At 41.6% G+C, this 23,805-nt stretch overlaps 2 protein-coding genes across 7 annotated transcripts in view; one reads left to right on the top strand and one right to left on the bottom strand.

Annotated features, from left to right (window-relative positions):
• Positions 1 to 3,891, bottom strand: part of AAGAB (alpha and gamma adaptin binding protein) — a 28,357-nt gene extending 24,466 nt beyond the window's left edge. For 2 of the 3 annotated variants that reach the window (XM_008170519.3, XM_042856561.2), the window contains exon 1: positions 3,729 to 3,882. In XM_008170519.3, the coding sequence (XP_008168741.3) occupies positions 3,729 to 3,876 (148 nt within the window). In that variant the 5' untranslated portion in view covers positions 3,877 to 3,882. Of the gene's footprint in view, positions 1 to 3,728 lie in introns of all 3 variants that reach the window. The other variant, XM_008170518.3, reaches the window with a different exon arrangement.
• Positions 3,892 to 4,086: 195 nt separating this feature from the next.
• IQCH (IQ motif containing H) overlaps positions 4,087 to 23,805 on the top strand; it is a 111,355-nt gene continuing 91,636 nt past the window's right edge. For 3 of the 4 annotated variants that reach the window (XM_024107221.3, XM_024107219.3, XM_065559173.1), the window contains exons 1-5: positions 4,087 to 4,214; positions 6,608 to 6,730; positions 7,106 to 7,203; positions 7,736 to 7,850; positions 14,019 to 14,138. In XM_024107221.3, coding sequence (XP_023962989.2) covers positions 4,104 to 4,214; positions 6,608 to 6,730; positions 7,106 to 7,203; positions 7,736 to 7,850; positions 14,019 to 14,138 — 567 coding nt within the window. In that variant the 5' untranslated portion in view covers positions 4,087 to 4,103. Of the gene's footprint in view, positions 4,215 to 5,084; positions 5,222 to 6,607; positions 6,731 to 7,105; positions 7,204 to 7,735; positions 7,851 to 14,018; positions 14,139 to 23,805 lie in introns of those variants that run through there. The other variant, XM_024107222.3, reaches the window with a different exon arrangement.

The raw sequence follows: 23,805 nt of genomic DNA, 5'->3' as shown, positions 1-23,805 counted from the left end.
ATGTTCTTTTAAAAACCATTGCAAATCCCCTGTTGCTGCTTTTCTCCCAAAGATTACAGTAAAGCATTCTTGATTTTTTTCTGAGTGCTTCCCAATTTTAACACTGACTAAAACTTAATTTAACACACATTAAAGAACTGCAAAAAGAAGAACAGGAGTACTTGTGGCACCTTAGAGACTAACAAATTTATTAGAGCATAAGCTTTCGTGGACTACAGCCCACTTCCTGAACTATCAAGTCTCCTCTGGTCTGGTAGGTATGCTACTAGCAGTTCTCATATTCTGTGTCTTGAGAGCCACCTGGTGGAAAACAACTATAAGAAATACCCCCTGAAAGTTACACAGGGAGTAAAAACTTTTCAGGAATACATTTAAGAATCCTTTTTCTGAAAGAAAGAGACCACCACCAGCACCAGGGATCAGCAGTACAGCTGCCTCCCTGGTCCACCAGGGTGTTTAAAGTTTGTGTGAGTGAGTAGACAGCATTTGGAGTTGTAATGTCATGATTTTGCAAGACTGTCTCAGATAACTAAAAAAAGAACAGGAATACTTGTGGCACCTTAGAGACTAACAAATTGGTGCCACAAGTACTCCTGTTCTTTTTTGAGGATACAGACTAACACGGCTGCTACCCTGAAACCTGTCAGATAACTAAATACATCTAAGGTGCAGGTGCCCATCCTGGGCTTTGACAAGATGTAACACACAATACAACAGTCATAATGCAGTAAAGTATGAAGGGCTGCTCATTGCATCTTGAAACAAAACACATCCCTCCAACCCTCAAGCCACCCCCATAAAAGGTTGAGGGAGCAGGGAGAAGAGCTTTGGAACAGGCCTGAAAGTTCAGGTTCTAGAAGACCCCGGGGGAAGTGAGTTCCAAAGTAGCTGCAGTTCAAATCATTTAGGACTTTATTGATGAAAACCCAATACCTTGATTTTTGACCCAGAAACCTATTGGAAGCCAGTGCATATCCTAGAGCACTCCAGAGTGCGTTCATGGTAGGAAACTATGCTCAATAAGAGGGCACCACATCCTGCTTTAGTTTCAGCTTCCAAGTGGTCTTGATGCATTGCACTAAAAAGAGCACATTACAGTAATCCAATCTCAAAGTAACAAAGTGATGGATAATGGTGATAAGGTCCCTGCAGCTGAAAGGTAAGGCTCAGATTTAACAAAAAGAGATGCTCTCTGGTCCTCAAGGAGCAACACAGGATCTACTCGCACATCTCAGTTGTGTGTGTGTGTGTGTGTGTGTTACAAATGGCAGTACCACTCCCTTGGTAAGACTGCCACTATAACATCTTATCTATATAAGCAGGGTGCACTGATTTAACTAAATCAATTTAAAATTCACACCGTTGGTTAAACTGATGCAGACAGCCCAAATTCTGCAAACTCTACCAGTGTCTTCCTCCCACCCACTAGTACTTCCTCTCAGTCTTGTTTTGATTGAGTGGCAGCCATCTAGCCCACATCCAAATACCAACCTCAGATAGCCAGCCCCTGTTCCACTATTCCAGCTGGGTCATGTGATTTACTTTCATATACACATCAGCAATTTAATTTTTTTAAATACCTGTCACTATTTTACTATTTCCATTCAATCTCTCTTTTCCTGTGAGCCTTTCAAAGTGGTTACTATTTAAAAAAAAAGTCAAATCTGGTTTATTTGAGTCACTTAGAAGTTCTGACTTCCATAGCTCTCAAACAACAAATTCTTCCAATCCTATTTTGTATCATCAAGTAATCAAGATATCACCACCCTGTCTTATTTTAACTCCTTTAGGTTTCTCTCTAAGACACTTACAACCTCACAATTTTGTGCTTTACGAAAACACAGAATTCCCTGCAATTTCCCACAACTTTCTCACAAACAAGCAGCAACAATAGAACTCCCCAGAGATAAGATTTCCTATAATTTTCTCCTGGTGCTTAACTAACATGCAGACTGAATCAGAACTTCCATGGTTTAAATTACAACCTTAAAGTTGACCAGTTGCTTTGATGTGATTGTCTTTACTTAAAGATCTGTAATGCCATTCAAGTCACACCTAAAGTTGTAAGCATTAAATAATTCACTTTCAAAATCTGTTACTTGTCTTGGTACCCATTAGGTGATTTAGTATGCATGTAAATACATGCAATTATCTGCCAGTTCATGACTACTCTTTCGGACCCATAGCTGTGCCAATTATTGAACATTTACAGGTGAATGATAAACCATGACAATTTTTGCAGAACCATTAAACAAAAGCTTCTTCCTGAGCAGGCTACCAATCCCTGGAATCATATTATGAAAAATTAACTCCTTGCACTGAACATTCTCTGCAATTTTTTCTCACTGCCAGGCATGTGATCAAAATCACATTTTCAGACCATATGAATGCTATTCCTCATCCCCCAAGAAGTCAAAAGCACTACTGCATGCTACAGATTCAATCTGTGCCAAATGCATGGAAATTTCATAAAGGTCATGGAATATTTGAGTGAGGGGAGAAAAGCAGTGGGAAGAAGAGATTTTTCCATCCCTCTAGTTTTTGGTATTGCTCAACAAACCTAAGCTGGAGTTATAAACAGAAGGAAGTCACTTGTTAAGGAGCAGGCCCTGGCTAAGAAGCATGCTCTCAGATACACTGCAGTCTTTGGAAATAGCAGAATGCTGGAGAACTGTGCCCCTTTCATCTCCCCTCCTGAGGAATTTGATTTTAGGATTACCTGAGTTAATCAGCTAAACACAAGTTCATTTTTCTAAGGTACTTCATAGAAGCTCACAATGTCTGATTTCAGGGTTTGTGATTTACTCAGATTGTTCTCTAAATTTTAGCTATTTCTGGCTTTTGGTCATTTCTTTTACAAAAGTGTATCTTAATCCCCAGGAGAAGGTCAAACTCCGAAGTTTAAACCATTCGGTTTAGGTACAGGCTTTCCCAGAAAGCTACTTTTCCTCATAGGGGATCTGGGTGAAACAGATTGTGATCATTTCTCTCAGGCAGGTCCCAGAGCAATGAGGCAGCTGCTCCTGGGCCTGGAGGGCACTCAGGTGAAAGTTACAGAGTAAAATCCTACCCTTTTCACATCTATAAAATCCTCAAGAGAGTTTGCCCAATGCCACAGCATCTAGTGTCAATAACATGCTTAAGCCACAAAGCTCAAACATTGCCTGGACTGCTGGGACTGGGGTTACAATGCTTGACTGAAGGACACGTGGAGTCGCTTAACACGTCCCTGTACAGCGGAGAAGATCACGAACCCACAACGCTACCGGGTCCCACCTTGACAGCAATGACACCCCATAAAGCCTGTCCCATTGTCACCCAGGCAGTTCCACCTGCCAGCCCCGGAGGTCCGACTCAGCGGGCTCTTTCTACCCCCAGCACCGCCAAGACAGCGGCTGGAGCCGGACCTCCGGCAGCTCTGCTGGGAGGATGCCCGAGCCCGGCCGGCTCGCTCGGAGCAGCGCTAGGTTCGCGCCCCCGCCCCCGGGGCGGGAGTGACAAGCAATGGGCGTTAATGCGGCGTGGGGCGGACGAGCCGGGGCGGGGACCCGGCGAGGGGAGGGGGCGCTGCCCGCAGCTCCGGGTGACAGGCAGAGGGGCCCTGACGGCAGCAGAGCCGCGGGGGAGCCCGAGGGGCCAACCCGGCCCAGTACACGGGGGTGGCGGGGGACCGTTGGGACCGGATCGGGGGGGGGGAGCAGAGCACTGGCCCCCGGAGCGTTACTCACTTTTAACCAGCTCCTCCCCGGCAAAGGTGGCAGCGCAGCTGGTTATCAGCGCACAGGGACCCGCCACCGCCATCGCTCCCCCCCGGCCGCCCGGTGCTTCCGCTTCCTCCCAAAGCCCCGCCCCTTCCGGTCTGGGGAATGGTACCATCCGGCCAGGGAAGCGGCAGCTTGGCGCAGGGAATGATTTTTTCCGTGCAGGGGGTGGCCCAGGTCGGAGGGGCGGGGTGTCGCTGGGAGGGGCAGCCCTCCTGGGGGGTGCCCAGAAGGCAGAGAGTTCCCGCCCGCGCCAGTCACATGCAATGTTCCTCCCCCGGCAGCGGGTGGTACAGTCCGGCCAGCGCGTCCCGTTGCTAGGGCACGGTCACGTGCACCCTGATGCCCCCCGGAGCGGTACGCGGGAGCCGTAGCCCCGGGCGCCGATTAATCGAAGCTGCCATGGCCGATGGAGTCGGGACGGGAGAGGAAGTAGGAGCCATTTTGCTCCGGGTAGGTCACAACTGACCGATTCCCCCCTCCCCTCCCAGAGGTGTCCGGGGGGGTTCAGCTGCCCCCCTTCCCATGAGCCTTTGTGCCTTTGCCCCTGGCCAAACTCCCGTGAGCCTCTGAGCGGCCAGCCAGTCTCCCCCCTGCCCCCGTGACTGGGAGGCCAGATGGGTCATGGCTGGGGGCAGCCCAGGCTCTGTGGTTGGGCCGCAGCGCTGAGTGGGGGGGCGGAGGGGTAGAGGGCGGTTGACACTGGGGCAGGCAGCCAGGCCCCCATGGTGGCTGGGCAGTGGGTCACTGGGGCAGGCAGCCAGGCCCCCATGGCGGCTGGGCAGTGGGTACCCCTGGGTGAGGAGCTAGGGATGGTGCCGAGCCGTGTGGGTGGGCACCACAGCATGAGGCAGTCCGAGCCCCCGGTGATGGGAGGGTGGCACCACTGAATGGCAGGCGGATGGTGAGGTGAGGGCAGGGCTTCTCAACCTTCACCGCACCGTGACCCCCTTCGGATAACAAAAATTACTACACAACCCCAGGAGGGGGGACTGACGCCTGAGCCTGCTCAAGACCTGCCGTCGTGGGGATTGGGGGGGGCTGTAACCTCAGCCCTGCCACCCAGGGCTGAAGCCCTCAAACTAAGCATAAATTAGAAAGTAACAAGCTGTTGTTTCTATTGGAAAGAAACCAGTCATAGTAAATAAAACTTTCTACAAGCTGTAAATGGGAACAGTTGCTCTATAATTTAGGTTGTAATATAGTTTAATGCATATCCTTCATGGATCTCAAAGACTTTACCGACTGAGGACGTGATCTGCTCAAATTGAAGTCAATTGAAAGCTTCCACTGATTGCAGGGGAGGTAGGCTATGTGGATGGGTTGGAAGTGCAAAGAGATTAAGGGGATCACCCCAACTACCCACTGAGTTGGCAGACAGGAGGGAATGTATTCACAAATGATGTGTTTATGGAAAGAAATACTGGCACAGTGGATGATGATTTGCTGGTAAACTGGAGGTAAGGACCTGTAATATGAAACCAATCTGGACAAAGGAGTCAAGAGGGGGATTCTGGTACCCCAGGGGATTCAAATTATAATTACTTCACAAAGCCACTTGTACTCTAAACTTTGTGGCACAGGAATATGAGTAAAAAAATGTAACCTAGAATTTCAAATGGTCTCTGATGGGATGGGGTTGCCTGTAGCATCAGGTTTAGGAACATTATCTGAGCTGGCACTGACTTAGAACTCAAAGTCCTAACTCGGTAGGGGGATGGTACCCTGCCCATGTAGAGGGAATGAATTCATTTAATAGGTCTTTTCCATTTCTGAGTACTTGGATCCAGTACAGTTCCTCAAGAGTTATTTTTCCCTTTGTGGTGCTTATAATAATGTATATAGTTCCCTTCTGTCAGTTCTTTTCTCTGCTTCCACAATTATAAGGATAGAAAATAAAATGCACTTATCCATGGAGGTTGCACTAGCTAGCACTCAGCTGCTAGGTGAAATTCAAGGGGATGGTTAACCAGGTTTCAGAGGAGGGAATGTGGGTGGGATGGAATGATGGGGGTCTATAGCCCAGTGAGGAAAATTGTTGCCCTTCAGACACGTAAAATATAAGGGGATATTTTTTCTTTTTCTCCTTCAAGATTAAGATTCTATTTTTGTGAGGTAGGCAGGGTGAAAGGAATGCACCTTGAGTCATGAATGTCACAGCAAGTTGGCTGGGGTACTTGCAAACACAGGAGGGAAGGTGGATGGTCTGGGGAAACTTTTAGTTATATAAATGTGTGTTATAATGTGTAGGAATATATATAAATCATATGTGTATGTATAACAATGTATGTATCATTGACATTTTGCTTTTATGTTATCTGTGTAATTATTGTTTGTCTGTCTTGTCTATTTAGATTTATAAGTTCGGGCAAAGACTGTCTCTTCCTAAATATTAGGAAAGTTCTTAGCATAATGGGGCCTTTTAGTGTTACCACAGTACAAATAATCATAATCAGTGACAAAGACCTATGTGTTCTTGACGTAAGCTACTTCGATGACTGCCTCTGCCTTTCAGACCTTTTGCAGCACCTGCACGCCTCCAGAACTGTGCCAAGAGTAATGCTTGAATGGAATGGGGTCAGGGCCCCACTTGGTAGCAGGTCCTCACTTCTGAATCTCTCTCTCTCAGGTGGCATTGTCCAGGTTTTTGCACTAGCTGTCAGCTTCAGAAGTCCTTGGCAAGATTTCTCTGTGTCTACTGTAAAATTGCAGGGCTGTAGGGGCTTACAAGGGTATTTGCATCCTCTATTTAGGAAATGTTTTTGCTTTGAATTGAAACCATGTGAAGTACATCATATGTTTTGGTGGTATGTGCGCATTATTCGTATAACAACATAATTTTGTAGGTTCAAGAAGACCTTCACCAGCTTAAGGACAAACTGACAAGCATCAACCTTGAACAAAATGGAGAGGGTGTGGATGTTCATGTTCTTGAAACAGCCATTGAAAGAACTGAAATTGGGCTGAGAGTAAGTAGATCCACAGTTCAAACAGAACAGGAAGTACTTGCCAGTAGTGAAGTGTTTGTCAGTAATTCAGTGTAAATACAAGGGTCTAAATAGTTGCCTCTGTCTGTATTCTATTTCTGAATAGCAAGCGACAAGATGCACCAAGCATTGCATTTCAAAACCATGATTGCACTTTTTGGATGGTCAAAGTCAACAGGCCTTGTGGCTTATGAAGTTATCCAAGATGTGCTATAATTACCCACAAATGTCCAACCTGTCATTCCTTTTCAAGTAATTACAAGAACCAGAATGTTAAGTTAATTGATCCAAGTGAACATGCTGAGTGTCCCTAACTCCTCTGTAATAATCTAAACTTGATTTTTTTTTCTCTAACAGAAACATGCTGAGAATTATTTAAATGCCATAAATAGAAGTGTGTTGACTATTCCCTATAGTGATGAAAAAGAAATGTATTTAGAACAGCCCCCCAAATGGTAAGTAAAAATTAAAATAGTTTTGTTGTGGAAACTAATGCAAGTAAATACTGTAAAAAGTTAACTTTCACATTCGAATGGGGCACCCAAAAAGTGGAATTTATATATTCCTACCAATGGAGGAGACAGGAAAAAAACTTTATAATGTCAGACTCCTCTAAAGGGAATGGAAGCAGCTGAGTATTTAAGCCATCAGTTGAAACACTTAACCTGGATGAGGTTAATAGATAAGTGCTCTCTTCTAATTCCAGAATCACATGTCTGGAGAAATATCTTACATTGTTAAAATTGTATTGATTCATGGATTGCTCTTCTGTATTACATAAAATATTGAAAAAGAATATCAAAACAAAATGCAGTTCCACATAGGTATATCAAGCTTTTCTGCTAACTCGTATAACTACTATTTTTTCTGTTTACATGAATTTTAGTAAAACTACAGTAGCCAACCAGATGGAGGCAGTACAAGATTTATAGGGAAAACAAAAGCAAGTCTTGTAACTTTTATTATTTCTGTTTCTTTCTAAACTAGGAGGCTTCCTATTGGTGCTGCTCAGAAGCAGTTTATTTTTCCACGGGTGCCTGTTAAACCTCTGACTGCCCAGCCGTGTGGCAGATCAGCACCACGTATTTCTCCAGGTTCACAGGTCTGAAATAACTTATTACTACTTTGACAAATAGTCTACAACATTTACTTTGGGTCTAAGGTCAAAAAGCTTACCAAGAATGCCTTGGGTCCGAGTCATTTAAATATATGAAATTGCTTAGCAAATACTCCTGTAATTTACATTCTTTTAGCCCTCCTGTGCCAGACTCCACACAGAGTCACTTTAGGCCAGCATGGCCATGTGGTGGCTCAGGGTTTTAGAAACGTCTCAGAAGAATGAGCACTCCTCAGAGATGGGAGGCCCTTTTCCTGTCTTCAGAGCAAGGTAAGATCTTGGCGATAGAGGACTTCAAAACCCTCAGGGAAGCCTTTAAAAAGAGGCTGTTCAAGGCCAAGAAAAAGCCTGCTGCCTTTTCGCCTCTTCACGATGACATCAGAGATTGTGAGAGAATCCTGGAACAAGTTAGCTGCTTGTTCTGCTTTAAGGCTTCAATCCTATAAGCATGTGCTTAACTTTACTACTGTGAGAGTAGTCCCTTTGAAATCAGTAGCACTAATGTTAAGCATATGCTTAAGTGTTTGGAAGGTCGGGGCCTAAAATGGTGCCCTTTTTACTTAAGAGATGCCACAAGCCCTGGGGAACAGAACTCTTCTATGCATATACAAGGTGATTACCTCTGGAGAAAAGTCAGCTCTCCCATTGGAAATCTGACATTTGGCTGGTGTTTTTTGTTTGTTTGTTTTTGTTTTTTGCAGGCAGAAATTTTGATTTCCCACTCTCCCCCCCACCCCCTACCCAAAGTTATGGTTTTTGAAAAATTTTGATTAAAACTTTTTTGTTTTATTCTGTGTTATCAATTTTGATTGGTCAGTTTAGTCACGTGGTAATTTTAAAAGATTATTTTGAAAAAAAATTAAATTAAAAAAAATTCAGTGACAAATTCGAAAAATAAAATTTCTATCAGAATGAAGTATCTCTGAAATTTTCACAAATTTAAAAAAAACTTTTTTGATAAGCTGTAGTCAACATTGGGACCATTGGTTGAATAGTATCCTTTGGGCTAACCCCTAGTTATCTGGTATAATTCACAGTTCTCAGGCTATTTTGAATTAGTTTTTTAAATTAGGGAGGCATCAAATGGGCTGCGAGCAGGCTGTTGGTAGGAGAAACTCTGTTGGATGCCAGAACCCTAACAACAAGGTAGGGAACAAGGCTACTTGCAGGAATGAACCAAGGATCGGCAGCCCAGATTTCATACTGCTGGATCCCTCTGCAGAAAATCAGTTTATAAATTAAGACTAACATTTCCCTAGTCACTGTAAATTGAGGAAATTCGATCTAGAAACCTTAAAGAAACAATGAATGTGGAACTCTATGACCCCCTGTTTGAAGAGGGATTGGTCAGATTACAACTGCACTTTAATTCTCCTGGTTTCTTTCTGTTTTGAGGTGCAGCCTTAACGTTACTTTAATATGTCTCTGTGCACTAAAATCCCATCGTTTACACTTGAAAAGGAATGTAAACTTCACACTTCTGGGGTTCTGTTGAATAGAACACCCACAAGACCATGCAATTTGAAATGGAAAAAAAGTGCTGATGCAGAAAATGATTTTTAGAATCTTTTGGAAACAAAATACAGTTTCCTAGAAAATGTTCCAGCACTCTGCTGTATAAAGACACTTGTGTCATGAAAAATTATCAAAGGCCAACTAGTGTATAATCGGAGTATAATCCAAGGTCTTTCAACAGTTACATGCACGGGTGAACTTAATTTAGAGCAGGACACACACTACGTCCTACCCTGACTTTCCCTTGGGGGGGTTTGGAGTCCCATTGTCCTTTCATTTCTGATATCTCTGACATCTGCTTAAAAATGCATATCCACGGACACACAAGATAGCCCTAATTTCCCATTATGAAGTAAATGACAAACAGTGCTGTTTTGCCAGCTGTTCTACATGCATGGCATGCTAACATAAAAGCTTTTATTATTAAATAGTTGTGAAATCCAGCTGGGAAATTACCACCTATAATTCCCCACTTTCTGTCTTTTAAACTAGGTAATCCCCAGTTGCAACTATAAACTGTTTTTCCACATTAAAAACAATGTAAGGTGAACAGTTATCAGTTGTTAAGGGTACTTAAGCATCTTCAGGCTTAGTTTATTTAACCTGTTGGTTAGAGGAATCAAGTTTCAAACATATATTGTAGATTCTGAAAGAAAAAAATAGTTCATATAGCATTATCTCTGTGGTTTCTGGTTAGTAGCAGGCTGCATGATGGTAGATATGGAGCATAAATTGTGCTTGCAGTAGTTAGCAGAAAACAAGATTACCATCAAATTAACACAGACTATATTTTCACGTACAGATTGTTAGAATTCTTGCCATATGCCAAATAGTCTGGCCACAGATGTGCTAGTATACTCTTGAAATTATTATTTACACGCAGGTACAGTATTTCTGAATCATAGCAACAGCAGGATGAGATTGTGCTAGCCCAGATATATGGAAAATCAGGATGCATTGTCATTGTTGCTTGTTGTAATTGGGTTTGTTCTTCCAGGGAAGCCTGAGAGATTTACACACACATCTCCCACTAGGATTAATTGGGGATGTCTCTTAAATCCCCTGCACAGCAATGGTAGTGAAGGCCTTAGTGTCTCTATGGCTGGGTAATTCAATTCAAATTTATTTAGCAAATCTGCTGGGTTCAAAAGACCTGAACTGATCTGTTTGTTTTTCTTTTCAAAAACTGTTTTACTTATGGTGCCCTAAAGACATAATGTGGGTTCCCTGTTCTCTCATTGGTACCGATGGGAGTTACAAAGGTAAATAAAGAAAATAGACTCTATAGTACTGTCAACTAGGTGCAAGCTGTCAATTGTTAGGGATGAGAATTGATTCAAAGTAGACGAATATACTTTTTGTTTCATAGACTAGTATGATATAGTCAGTTTACAAGGTGGAGTTCCCTTCTGGACAGTGGGCCATGCGCCACTTAAGTTCTCAAAAATAGGCCTTATGTGGTGGACAGGGTTTGTTGGCCCTCTATATGGGCTGCATTTCACCCAGTATGAAGTGACATTTGTACTGAAGTAGAATGAGACTTGATTGTAACATACAGGTCTGTGGATAGTGTTCTCCAGTAATATGAAGTCCTTTAGCGGCTGATGCACCACTTGATAACGTGGTAGACACATCTACACTGCTCTGGGTTGTCCCTTTCCATTTATCTGTTAGTAGAGGGGCCTGTATGGTACTTCCCAGTTATCCTGACCAGAGCCAGTGACACCAGGTGGGATGCCCCGGTTTTTCCCTATTGGCTCCTTTCCTTGGTGCCTGTTGAATCCCAATTACCCTAGAGGCACTCTGAGCTTTGTGGCTTAAGCATGTTATTGACACTAGATGCTGTGGCATTAGGCAAACTCTCTTGAGGATTTTATAGATGTGAAAAGGGTGCATCTTCCATTTTTCCGGCCAGTTTAAAAGTGACTGTGGCACACATCACCCATGACTTTTCTTACTAAAACTGGAATAAGTCCTGTACGGTACGTTTGCAGGGATCACCACTAGATTATTTGCTTGTTGTAGGTGTGTAACATGCCAGTTGCCCTGTCCATCACATCCCCTTCTTGTGCACTGTGATAATAGAAGCTGGAGATATAGATGATAGATGTTACAGAGAAATAGACCTATTAGATCATCCAGTCTATCTCCCTGCAAAGATTGTCCCCAACAGTACATTTACATTTAGAAAGTAGCTTTTGTCAGCTTTCTTTCTTAAGCATTTCATTTCTCATTATCCTGAGTGGAATTTGCCACCGGGAGATTTGTCATTTTACAGTCAGCCTGTGACTGGGGAGTTTACATTGTGAATTGTCTCTTGTTTTTAATTGAGAAGGTCTTCAGAAAGAACCATTGCCTCTTTCTTTCCAACCCTTATTTAATAGCACAAGCAGTTTGCTTGTTGTATAGCGGTGTGGTGTGGTAATAAAATAAATACTGTACCACAAAATAATTGTTGAGGTGAAAAATGAACTTTCTGCCTCAGTGCAGCCATCTAGGTAAAAGAGCAATTGGTGTGGATAATAACTTTTGTTTTTGTAAACCAAAGTTTAACAATCACATTTGATGTTTGCTTGTAATTACTTTCAAAAGAAGAGGATATAAAGGTCAGATAAATTCAAACATGTTTAGTTCTTCAATAAATAAAACAAATCGCAATCTTATATTAATAGTTTAAGAGATCATTTTGAAGGTATTTTAAAACATATACAAATTAATTTTGTTTTTCAAAAAGTGACATCCCCTTAAAACCCCTTTAAAAAACTTGATAGAAATATCAGTGATAAGTTCTTGACTATAACTACATTGTAAATTTAGCTAGATATATTGAGGGTGTACTTTTCCATTCCTATATGTAGATAATGGGAGTTATGACCACAGAGAGCTGGTGTAATATGTAGCTCTATTGACTTCATTGGCGATATGTCAGTTTAGGCCAGCTGAGAATGTTTCCCATTCATCAGTTGGTGAATAAACCCATATCTGTGCAAGGCAGTTGAGCAATGTTACTTCCGTGGAACTACTGGGAGATATTACTTCTCTTGATGCAGATCCAGATGTTTTGTTCTGACTTTCAGTGCAATTAAAACATATGCACTATGGTAAATGCAAATGTTTTCACAGTGATCATGTTATTTTGTGCAGTGCTCCTTCTATTTTGCAAAAATTGTATGCATTAGATTAATTTCAAAATGAAATGATTAAGAAACTGTCTTTACATGTTTTCTGTCCTTTAGGATTATCTTCCACACTAATTTTTATGAGCAAAACAGCTGGATCCATTCCACACAAATGAAACAGGACATTAAAAAAAACCCTGTATTTTAATTCTTGGTACTATAACAATTATTTTCTCATTGACTTACTAAATAAATGCTCTACCTGCATTGAACCAATAGGCCATAACTGATCCACGGAAGCTATTCTGGTCCATAAGATCAATGATTCCTGAATTTAAAAATCCCTGGCAAGCTTGGCCATGATGGATGAAACTATTACTGTAAAGCATATCAACAATGCACATTTAACCCCCTCCCATAATCAGAGCTCATATTTGCCACATCCAGTTAATAGGAGTCTGATTCAGCAAAGAGAGAACAGCACACCCATCAAGGAGAAAATAGATCCTTGTGGCCAAAAATCCTGGCTTACTTTCTGTCCTGAACTGAACTTATTTACTTACTCGCAAGTACATATTCGTTCAGGAATGATCCTCCACCCCACCGAAATTAATAGGAAGACTCCTAGCGAGGGAGGAGAGGGTGGGGAGAATTGGACCAATTCTGAGTTTCAAGCTGTATTTTAATCCTTGCCTCTTTGCTTTCTATATGGTAATTGATTTCAATATATTTTCTGTTCAGCTACAGATTCTCAAGTGTTGCTTATGCCTGTAACTGATCTTAGTATTAGATGTTTGCTGTGTCTCTTGCATACCTTTTACTAAATCCGACTATAGATTTATAATGTAGAGATGTAGCTAGAATCCCTTATGGTGCTTGCAAACCTAGTTTGGAGTTTACCTTTGGTGACCCTGAGAGAAAAGTGTCCAATTTAACAGAGTGAGAGCATACTTTGCCTGTTTAGCCATAGTACATACAGAGTTCATTGGCTAAATCTTTCACTTGGATGGTGACAAGTAAATCCCAGGCTGAATTTTTAGTCCCATCATCCTCACTGGAATCTTTAATTTTTTAAAATTAGGAATATTTTCTTTTGGCGAAATAGAGAAGATGTCCATTTGTAGATTCAATGATAGAAACTACATGCAACCTACATCACTCAAATGGATCAAACCTAATGTATAGTTTTCCTTCACACCTGAAATTTAACTAATGTATGATGTGTAGCTCTAGAACTTTCAGGACATGTTAAATAAGTAGATCCAACAGAGTTTGGTGGAATGATATTTGTGATATTAATTGTCAAATCTAATCACAAATACATTTTTTCATTATTCAATTCAGTGGATTGTTGAATAACATTAATCAAATGATTTGAAATCTTCTCCCCATTTACTGATGAATGAATTCATCAGCAATGTTTTTCATTAACAACAAAAGTGATTGAATAAACATTTTAGTTTATGTAATAAATATATTTTGAGAATATGTATAGTATTCTTTTATGTCTTTGTTTCAGCACAAGCTTGCAATGAATGTGAAAATCATGTATGATCCAGGGGACACCAGTAATAGAGTTCTTTTAAAACAGAACTACGGAATCAGTTTGCCACTTATTAATAAGAGAAAATCAGCTCCTGTAAGTATTTTATTGCAGTGCCCTTTTTTATCAATATTGACCTTATTTTTAGTTTAGGCTTTCATATTGTAATATTTTACATAAGTATATCTTACCCTTTTCCCTCTCTCTCTCTCTCGCTCTCGCTCTTTTTTTTTTTTTTTTTTAATTTCATAAGTATTACTAACATCATTTTAACAGAGCGACAATGCTGTCAAATACAGTAGTACAGCGGCACTGTGTTTAAAGTAACAGGGCCTCGATCCTGTGAAGACTTAAGCATGTGCTTATCTTTACACACTGTGAGTAGTCCAATTAAAGTCTGTGAGTACAGTTAAACATGCACACAATCCTTTGCAAGTTTGGGGCTGATGGGACTTTGGGCCTGCTCCAAATTGCATTGAAGGAAATGGAAAGACTCTGGTTTTAATGGACTTTGGATCAGTTCCTTTGTTGTTAAGGAACTGTGAAGGAATAAACTCTATTTTTAAACTTCTGAGAGCATAATATAAACAATGAGTTTTAAAAAATTATGAAAAATACACATACAGCCCTTGACATTTTGTTGTTATATTCTTCACTGACATTTTTTCAAAAGTAACCCTAACAATAAAATACTGTAATTCCAGAGATAAGGGTCAGTGAACTAACAAAGAGAGGCTCCCTTATTTAAACTAGGGAATCAAAGAATCTTAAACATCCGTATCTTGATGAAGTCTAAAGTTTGCAATAAAGAGAGAAACCCAGAAATACAATGAACTAATCATATAGACTTACATGTTTTAGAAAAATGCTTTAGAGCAGTGTTTCCCAAACTAGGGGCGCCACTTGTGTAGGGAAAGCTCCCTGGCGGGCCGAGCCGGTTTTTTTACTGGCCGTGTCTGCAGGTCCGGCCAATCGCGGCTCCCACTGGCTGCGGTTAGCCACTCCAGGCCAATGGGAGCTGCTGGAAGCGGTGGCCAGTACTTCCCCCGGCCCGCACCGCTTCCAGCAGCTCCCATTGGCCTGGAGCAGCGAACCGCGGCCAGTGGGAGCCGCGATTGGCCGGACCTGCGGATGCGGCAGGTAAACAAACTGGCCCGGCCCGCCAGGGGCTTTCCCTACACAAGCGGTGTCCCAAGTTTGGGAAACACTGCTTTAGAGTAATATTATAGTTCCCTTCACATAAGGGGTGGGGAAGATTTGATAGTAATTTTTTTGTTTGTTTTGGTCCCTGCTGCTGCCTGATTGTGTACTTCCAATTCCAAATGAGGTGTGTGTGGTTGACTGGTCAGTTCGTAACTCTGGTATTCGTAACTTTGAGGTTCTACTGTAGTTATAATTCAGAGCTGTAAAATTATAGTTCAGCTGATGACCTTTCAAACATCAACAAATCAAATGCCTACTGTATTTCACAACTTTGTTACCAAGAAAGAAAAAAGATAGCAAGATCACACTTCATACATGAGACTTCTGTTGTCAAGAGTACATTACCTGTGGAGTGCAAAATGCCACCTCAGATACACTTAGTTGTATAAATGACAGCACCTGGATACTATGGTGGTAGTGTCTTTTTGAAATATTTAAAACAGAGTCTTTGGAATATTTTGGAAGACTAGAATTCTCTTCAATATTGTTTACCTCTCCTTATGTGAGATTGAGTTTTTCTAATATGGCCACTATTATAAATAACCTTTCAGCTCCTCTACATATTGTGTCATTATGTTTGGACACCAAATACAAAACAATTAGGTTTACATCATCCTTGTAGAACAACATTCTCTATTCCTTGCTCAGTCGGGCTATATTTGACAAGCTTTCTTTCTTCAGAGGAAACATATATTGGGGAAGAGGGGAGAGAGAAAAGGTATCATCAACTACCATGTCATTGCCTCTGTTGAGGAGGAGAGGCTTGTGAAAACAGATGTATTGACTATACACAGAATCAACATTAGACTTTGAGCTCTGTTAAACAATTTGGGTAGGGCTCAAGATGACTATCTAGGCCAGGGGTCTCAAACTCAAATGACCACAAGGGCCACATGAGGACTAGTGCATTGGCCCGAGGGCCACATCACTGACACCCCCCCTCCCTTGCAGCCCCCGGCCCCGCTCCCACTTCACCCCTTCCATGAGGCCCTGCCCCTGCCCCGTCTCTTCTCCACCTCCTCCCTTGAACACACGGCTCCCTGCTCCTCCCGCCTCCCTCCTGGAAAGTGCTAAGCGCCACCTACAGTAATGCACCTCACTCAAAGGACAAAACACGCACTTAGTTAGATTTACTTCTGTTAAAGGCCCCGCACTGCACTGGGTGCACCACCACTCCACCCCTGCTCTGCCTCTTCCAGGGGTGGCAGGTTTGTAGAAATTTTGGTGGTGCCTAGAACCTGCCCCCCCCCAAACTCCGCCCCCACCTGCCTAAGGCTCTGGGAGAGAGTTTGGGTGGGGGAGACGGTGGGGGTGCAGGCTCTAGGATGGAGTTTGGGAATAGGAGGGGGTTCAGGGGTGAGGGCTGTGGGGCTGGGGACACGGGGTTTGGGGCATTGAAGAAGCTCAGAACTAAGGCAGAATAGAAGGGGAAAGGCAGCCTGCCCTGGCCATAGTGGAGGGGGGCACTAGGACCCTGCAGCAGCAGGTGATGCCAGAAGCCAGCAGAGTGGAGCGGAGTCAGCATGAGCTGCAGGCTCCCGGGCGGTGAAGGGGAGCCCGGAGGAGACGCGTGGGGGTGGCAGGCAGGGCCGGGGGAGAGACCCGGCCCCAAACATTGGGGAGCAGAGAGCAGGGAGCTTAGCTGCCATATAAAATAACTTGGGGGGTGGGGGTGCAGGGAGCTTGGCGGGCCGCAGGGAAGAGCGTGTTTGAGACCCCTGATCTAGGCCTTTGTTTTCTCAGAGCATGGTTTCAAAGTAACTAATCCCTCCCATCTAATTTGTCTAACTCGAGCAACACAAGTTATCAAAATCATTCTTTCAGTGTTTGAAGCGTTCTGCTTATCCAAGACAGTTCTGTGGATGCTGAGCTGCAGAGGCTCCGAGATTTCATCTTCAATGGGCTTGATTCGGCTCCTGTTGAGGAGAATAGAAAGATTCTTCAGAGAAGTTGTGTCAGACCCAAAGGCTGTTTACGCCATCTCTATAGACAGAAAGAAAAAAAAAATAAAGTAAAACCACTTTCACCAGCTGGGTGCAAGCACCTCGCTACTGATCTAAGGCATCTGCCACACTTAAACCTACCCTCTTATTGGATGAAAATGGACATTTTGAAAAGAAGTGGCACAACTGTGTGAGACTGAAGTTTGACTCTCAGATTTCTGCACCTCCACCACTATCCTTTTTAAATATATGAATAAGCATTAACATGGTATTTTCCACAATGTTGCTTTTATATTTAATATGCGCAGACTTATTCCAAAGATCAATTACTCTCATAATTTCGATTCAGCAGTGTGGACCACAGGGAAGCGCATGCCCAATGATCTAATCCAAAACGCTCTTTTACAATTTAATTTATGTAATAGAAGCATTATGCAGCAAGCCCTGTGCCATACGCAGCATTCTAGGGTGTTTGGTTTTAAACAACGTAAACAGCATCTGTGAATGGCACAGTTGTGGGCTGATACTTATAAAAAATGATTTTTGAACGCCGTTGCCCAGACTAAGAGGTGATTTGTCTAACCCTGTGATATAGAGTTAATTAGAAAAAAACATCATGGCTAATGGCATTTTAAAACCACTCTAAAACAGAGGAATATTATTCTGCTGCAGAGAGTCGTGTTTTACCACTCTCACTGAAACATGTACTGATCAGCGAAAACTTTTAATGTTGACTTAAATTACAAATGTTAGTCTAAATTAGGGAAGCTATTTGATACATACTAACAGTTGCTAAGAAACTGTATATAGCATATGGTTTTATATAAAAAAATATGGCAGGGAGGTGGAATAACCAAACAGGTATTTTCCATCTTCAATGTCTATAATTCTTCAATAGCACTACTTAGCTAGTAGCCTTTTAAAAGTTGTTTGTTTTTTAAATCTCAGGAAGTACTTTGTTTTATACATTTTTTAGAAGATGTTTCAGTTGCTATGAAACCTGATGCCAACAATTTGAAAGCATGAGGATTTTCCTGGATTTTTTTTCAAAATAGGCCTCAGAGGGTATCTTCTGCACTGCGATAAAAGACCTGTGGCATGGCCATGGCTGGCCTGGGTTCAGCTGACTTGGGCTTGCAGCGTAGGTGTTTGGGCTCGGGCTGGTTCAAGCCCCGCGAGCCCAAGTCAGCTGACCCAAGCTCTGAGATTCTGTGCCATGGATTTCTTATCACAGTATAGCCATACCCCTAGTGGGATTGTGGTTGCAGTGATATCCATAAGTGTCAACTATAACGAAACAAGTTACTGTTGCTGCTCCATAATTAAATTAAGATACATAATTGTGGAGCTGGGACTGAAACCATGATCCTCTAGTTTTAAAAATAAAGGTCTCACTTCCACTTTAGCTACAGAAAGACCTCGCTTAGAAAAACCCTTATTCTCTCTAAGATGTAACCAGTCAATAGAGGGCAACATGCCGGTACACACACAGCTCCTGAACTTGCTCCCACTGAAGTTGATGGCCAAATAACTCCTATTAAAATAAATGGGAGCTGAATTTGGACCAAAAGTATCCACAGCAAAAAACGATTGTAATTTTGCTTAATTGTAACCTATATTCTTCACAGACAGCCAGCACCTGAGTATGCAAGGAAAGTTAACCATTTGGAAGGTTTGAAGGGCTATTAACAAACTGGTTTTGAGGTAAAAGGAGACAAAAGATATTAGATAAATCCATTTCAAATCAGGATATAATTGTTTGTAGTGACCTGTAACTTAAAAACAGTTTGACAGATTTTCTTCAACCCGTGGAAACATTGTTCTTTGAAAGAACAGTGAATGTGGCAACTTTCCAAGTCCGTAGCTGATATTGGATTTTTACGATGAAAGCTATGTGCAGGCTTTAACTGTGGAGCAGCTACCGCCGCGCCATAGTTTTGTCATTATGTTGCCTCAACTCCTATTTGTCTGATCAGCATTAGCACTCTTCCTCTATCGTAACATTCCATACATAGCTAAAACCAAGTAAAGAATATAGTTCCATTTTAAACAACAAAGGTATTTTGGGCATCACATTATTTGCCGAGTACATTCTGGGCAACAAATGATGAGGCGATACCCATTAAAAATAGACACTTCCCATGGAGCATCTAGCAAAACAAAATGCTGATCTGAATTGCCGCAAAAATAACTCTGACTAACTGCTGTGACCTAAAAGAGATTCAGAACTGTACTTTCGGTTTTCCTAGGATCGCTGTGCTGCTATAGAATTATACTGGCACTTTGGTCCCAGTTTCCATCTAAATAAATATATAACGTAATGTAAACTTAGAACCTTTTAATTTATTCATGAGGTATAATTTAATACTCTGATTTCTCGTTTTTATAAGTCGCATCATATTCATTGTTTTTCACTAACTTACTTCAATTGCAACGGTATCCATCACCATTTAATTATTCACTCTTTTCCCTGTGTGCATGTTGATGCTAATCTTATACTCTCTCACTAAAAGCATATATATTTCCATAATTATAAAGTAATGCTTAGTGTGGCAGTTCTGTTAATTTCAAATGATTAGAAGGACGAGCAGAAGAAAGAAAGGAACAAAAGACCTCAAAACCCACTTGTATTTTAAGCCCATGCATATGACAACAATTACAGTCAAAACATAATTTGGCAGCAGTTGCAGAATTAGATTTAAACAAATTGATTTTTCACGACAGTAATTCCAAATGAGCTTGTTGCATTTGTAAACTGTACTAAGAAGCACATGAATTGTTGCCACTAAAAATAAAAAAGGGAATAATTGGTGAGATGGAGTTAACTTAACAGATGACTACAGTCAGCATCCTTTCAACCTAGAAATGAGAATGTGAAGGTCACCCCCATCTCAGATGACAAACAGAGAACATTTTGTTGGTAAACAAATTAATCTTTTGAAAGGTCACCATTTGTTTTAAGTTTTTATCCAGTTCTTGTCATCTGGAATCAGAGATTGACTGTCATTTTGCTAGGCAGGGTGCAGTCGGAGCCACCAAAGCTGCTTCTGTACATATCAGCATTCCTTGAGAAAACTCAGTGCCTGATTGCGATGCTATGGGCTGCTGGTTTACAGCTGTCTCCGGACAAGAATGGAGGCCCACCCCTGAATTCCAATAAGATGGGCCTGCATATTCTGCTTGGTGTAAGCTGGCCCTTTGCCCACAAGTAAAATGTATTGTAGTTCAAGCCAGCAATTATCTCTCTTACTTCCTTCTGTGCTGCTTCTGTTCTCTTTTTCAAAAAACAGATGTGGTATTCACTGAAGTTCTGCATCTATTCTCTTTCACACCTGCTATGGCAGAATTTTGACAGAGGTAGATTTGGGGAAAGCTAGCAGTAAGCCATCAGCTATCATTTCTTTGATAATAGTTTAAAGGAACCGTGCTGATTTTTCAGGTAAAGGGAGTTTAGTGCTATCTCTTTAGAGGACCCAAAGGAAATTTAGAATAGATCTGCTATATTATTATGAAGAAGCCCTGGCAGTTCCATATTTAAGGTTGTGTTGGGCTGTCCACTTAAAACAGGGTTTATATCGCCCTGTATACATAAAAGCTCCTGTTTATCGTCACCCACAGTCTATACTAGAGTGTGTACATTGGAATAAGAAGGGCAAACTTGAATTTTTGAGATAATTTTCAAACCCTGAAATCTCAGAATTTCAGCAGACAAACCCCTTGAAACATCGTTCATTTCTGACATTTTTACAAAGACTGTTGTAATTTTGGGCACTTCTCACATTACAATGGCTCTACTGAAGTCAATGCGAATTTGGATTCCACATGCCACTTCATGGTGAACAGAGGAGAAGAATGAGGTCATTTGAAAACAATTTTTAAAAATATTAAGATTATTTCGCTTGTTTGTCGTAATGGCCTTTTTTTAAACAACCATGGAGGCTGATGGAGTACTGCAGCTTCACTGGGACTTTCTATACTCCAATGCTACCCCTCTATCTCCACTGCTCAGCACATACATATCCACACAGAAAAACTGTGTCCGCTTAGAGGCTAAGTTATTAAACTGTACATCCTAACAGTGCAAACCATAAAAAAAACCCTGGGGAAATAGGTAGTTAAGTCACTCAGCACCCTGTCATCAGTTTTTCACAACTTGAATTAACTTCATTCCATCATTCACGGCCCACGTATCCTCCACCTTCCTCCTGAACAGCCAGCGTGTCCCTTTGATCACCAACCATGTATATTCATGTGTTTTGATTATTAATATGGAATTTCTATGGTTTCATAAATCACATCGTACATGCCTTAGCATAGGTGTACATATGTATATGAGGTCTGGTGTCAGATTGCAAATGGTGGCTGCAAAATACATTTTCTGTAATGTTCAGGGAAATGTGTGTGAATGGGTGATCTGTGGTGTTAGTGATTGCTGTTAATTTGTAATGAGGAAGTTACAGGATTGGGTGGGGTTAATAACTTTTTTTTTTTTTAAGTACGTGGAAAATTAAGTTGCCCTTTGAAGAATTACTGGACCTGATTCTTCACTCCATTAGTGTAAATCTGGTGCAACAGAATGGAGAGTCAAGTGTGGAGACAAAATTCACAATCAGATTCTCTGCTTGAATTCCTCTGTAAAAGTCAGTAGATTTATAGCAGTAGAGAATTTGGCTCCTAATCATTATACAGTGAAACAGACAGATTTTATGTGTGCTTCAGGTGCAGATTTCAATGCAGCCGTCACTATCAAGTCACTGCAGAGACCTGTGTGTGTGTGTGTGTGTGTTGTCATTCTCACTAAATACAACTGTTTTTTTTATAACAAAGGAAATAGTGAACTAATGGGAAAATCCTTGCTACATTAAAACAAGTACTCAATTTTAAATGAAGCAAAGAAAAAATACCATATCGAGTGGGACAGTTGTATCCACAAGAGAAACACACTTTTAAAAGGCTGATAGAATTGTTTTTCTCGTGTCTCAGGTTAATTATACTCAGAAGCGCCTGAGATGATAAAATACTTTTGCGACACACTCCAGGCACATTATACAGAGCAAATCTTAGCCTGCACTACAAATGAAGTGCTCGCTCCTCGCCTTTGAAAACTGTACGTTAAAACACCCATCACAAGCAAGCACACTATCTGCTGACTCCATAAAAAGATACTAGCTGAATCATAATGTTTGTAACTTGCTTTACTAGAAGATATTACTCATGGAGGAACAGCTTTTAAATTCTAATCAACTCTCTTAAACCGGTTAGGGCTCAATTATAGCTCTTCTAAGCCTGAGTTGTGTTGTGGACAGAGGAGGTGAACTACCAGAAATTATTAGGCCTGATTCTTTGCTGCCTGATCATTTAGACCTGTGCAACCAGGGTGTAAAACATGGACGAATGAGAATGGTAGAGTTTTACACTTTGAGTAGTCATTTACAACTGTACAATGTGCAAGGTAGTAAAGAAGAAGGCACATTATACCATTGAAAACACTCCATGGGCCTTGGGGGAGCATGGGAAGGAGTGTCACTTAGTCGCCTGTAGAACAGGTGTAACCAGTGCTTTTACAGACCTCCCTTCCCCCAGTCCAACCCGTGAGGTATGCAGGACACATGGTGCCCTTGCCCAGGAATATCCTCTCTCGAAGCATCAGCCAGCCATCTTCTTCTATTTGCATTCCCCAGCACTGGAAGTTTCTGTGCCTTCTTTCCCTCTCGTGCACCTACATCATGGGAGACATTATGTGGACCTCCAAATGTAATTAAAACGCACAATTCTGACCATCACTGTACATGTTCCTTCTTTATCCTATTAATCCTGTGTAGGTTGAGGGGCTAATTGTTCTATAGACTGCCTCTCTTCCCAAGACCAGTTTAATAAACAAACAAAGCTCTTAGGGGGCCTCCTTTTATGTGCACGTCTAGCACATTTTGGATGCTACTGCCATACAAATAATAAATAATACTGATTGTGGGTAACTAGATGACACAGTGAATTAGTACAGTCACTTTTTAACTCTGGAGAAACTCCATTGAAAGCTTGTTTGAAGCATGAAATCATACAGCACTGAATAATAATACAAATAATGAATGATAGCAATAGTGAACTGCACATGGACACTTTCTTCAGTATGGGTTATCTTTCTATTAATTAATTGTATGTTTATTTTTTAAACAGGCCAAAAGTCAGTTAAAGGAAAATAACTAATGCCTTAAAACATACCTGCCACGTTCTGCCTTCCCTTGCTTCTGGGCAGCCCCATTGAAGTCACAGGGAATAAACTACAGGGGAGGGCAAAGAGCATAACTCAGTTCTATAAGCGGAAATGTCTTTGTGGTGAAGAGAGGCTGTGGTGGAAAAGCAAGAGGGTTAGCGAAAAAGAGGAGGTGTGCTGGGCTGGATAGAATTTTCCTGATTAAGAATTTTGGGTCAATTCAACTCAGGTTTGTCCGGCTATAACAACTTCATTGTAGTAGGGTTGCACAATGTAAATGGGAGCATAAATCACCCTACGGTTCAAAATGCAGAGTTCCATCTGTCCCGTTAGTTGACACCTGCCTTTTTCTTTAGAGAAATTTAATTCCACTTACCTGCTTCCTTGCCTTACTCTTCAATTTCCT

Source organism: Chrysemys picta, chromosome 10 (genome assembly GCF_011386835.1).
Source record: "Chrysemys picta bellii isolate R12L10 chromosome 10, ASM1138683v2, whole genome shotgun sequence".
Taxonomy (NCBI): Eukaryota; Metazoa; Chordata; order Testudines; family Emydidae; genus Chrysemys; species Chrysemys picta.
The sequence above is the reverse complement of the archived record's forward strand: the minus strand, read 5'-3'. Positions and strand labels throughout refer to the sequence as shown.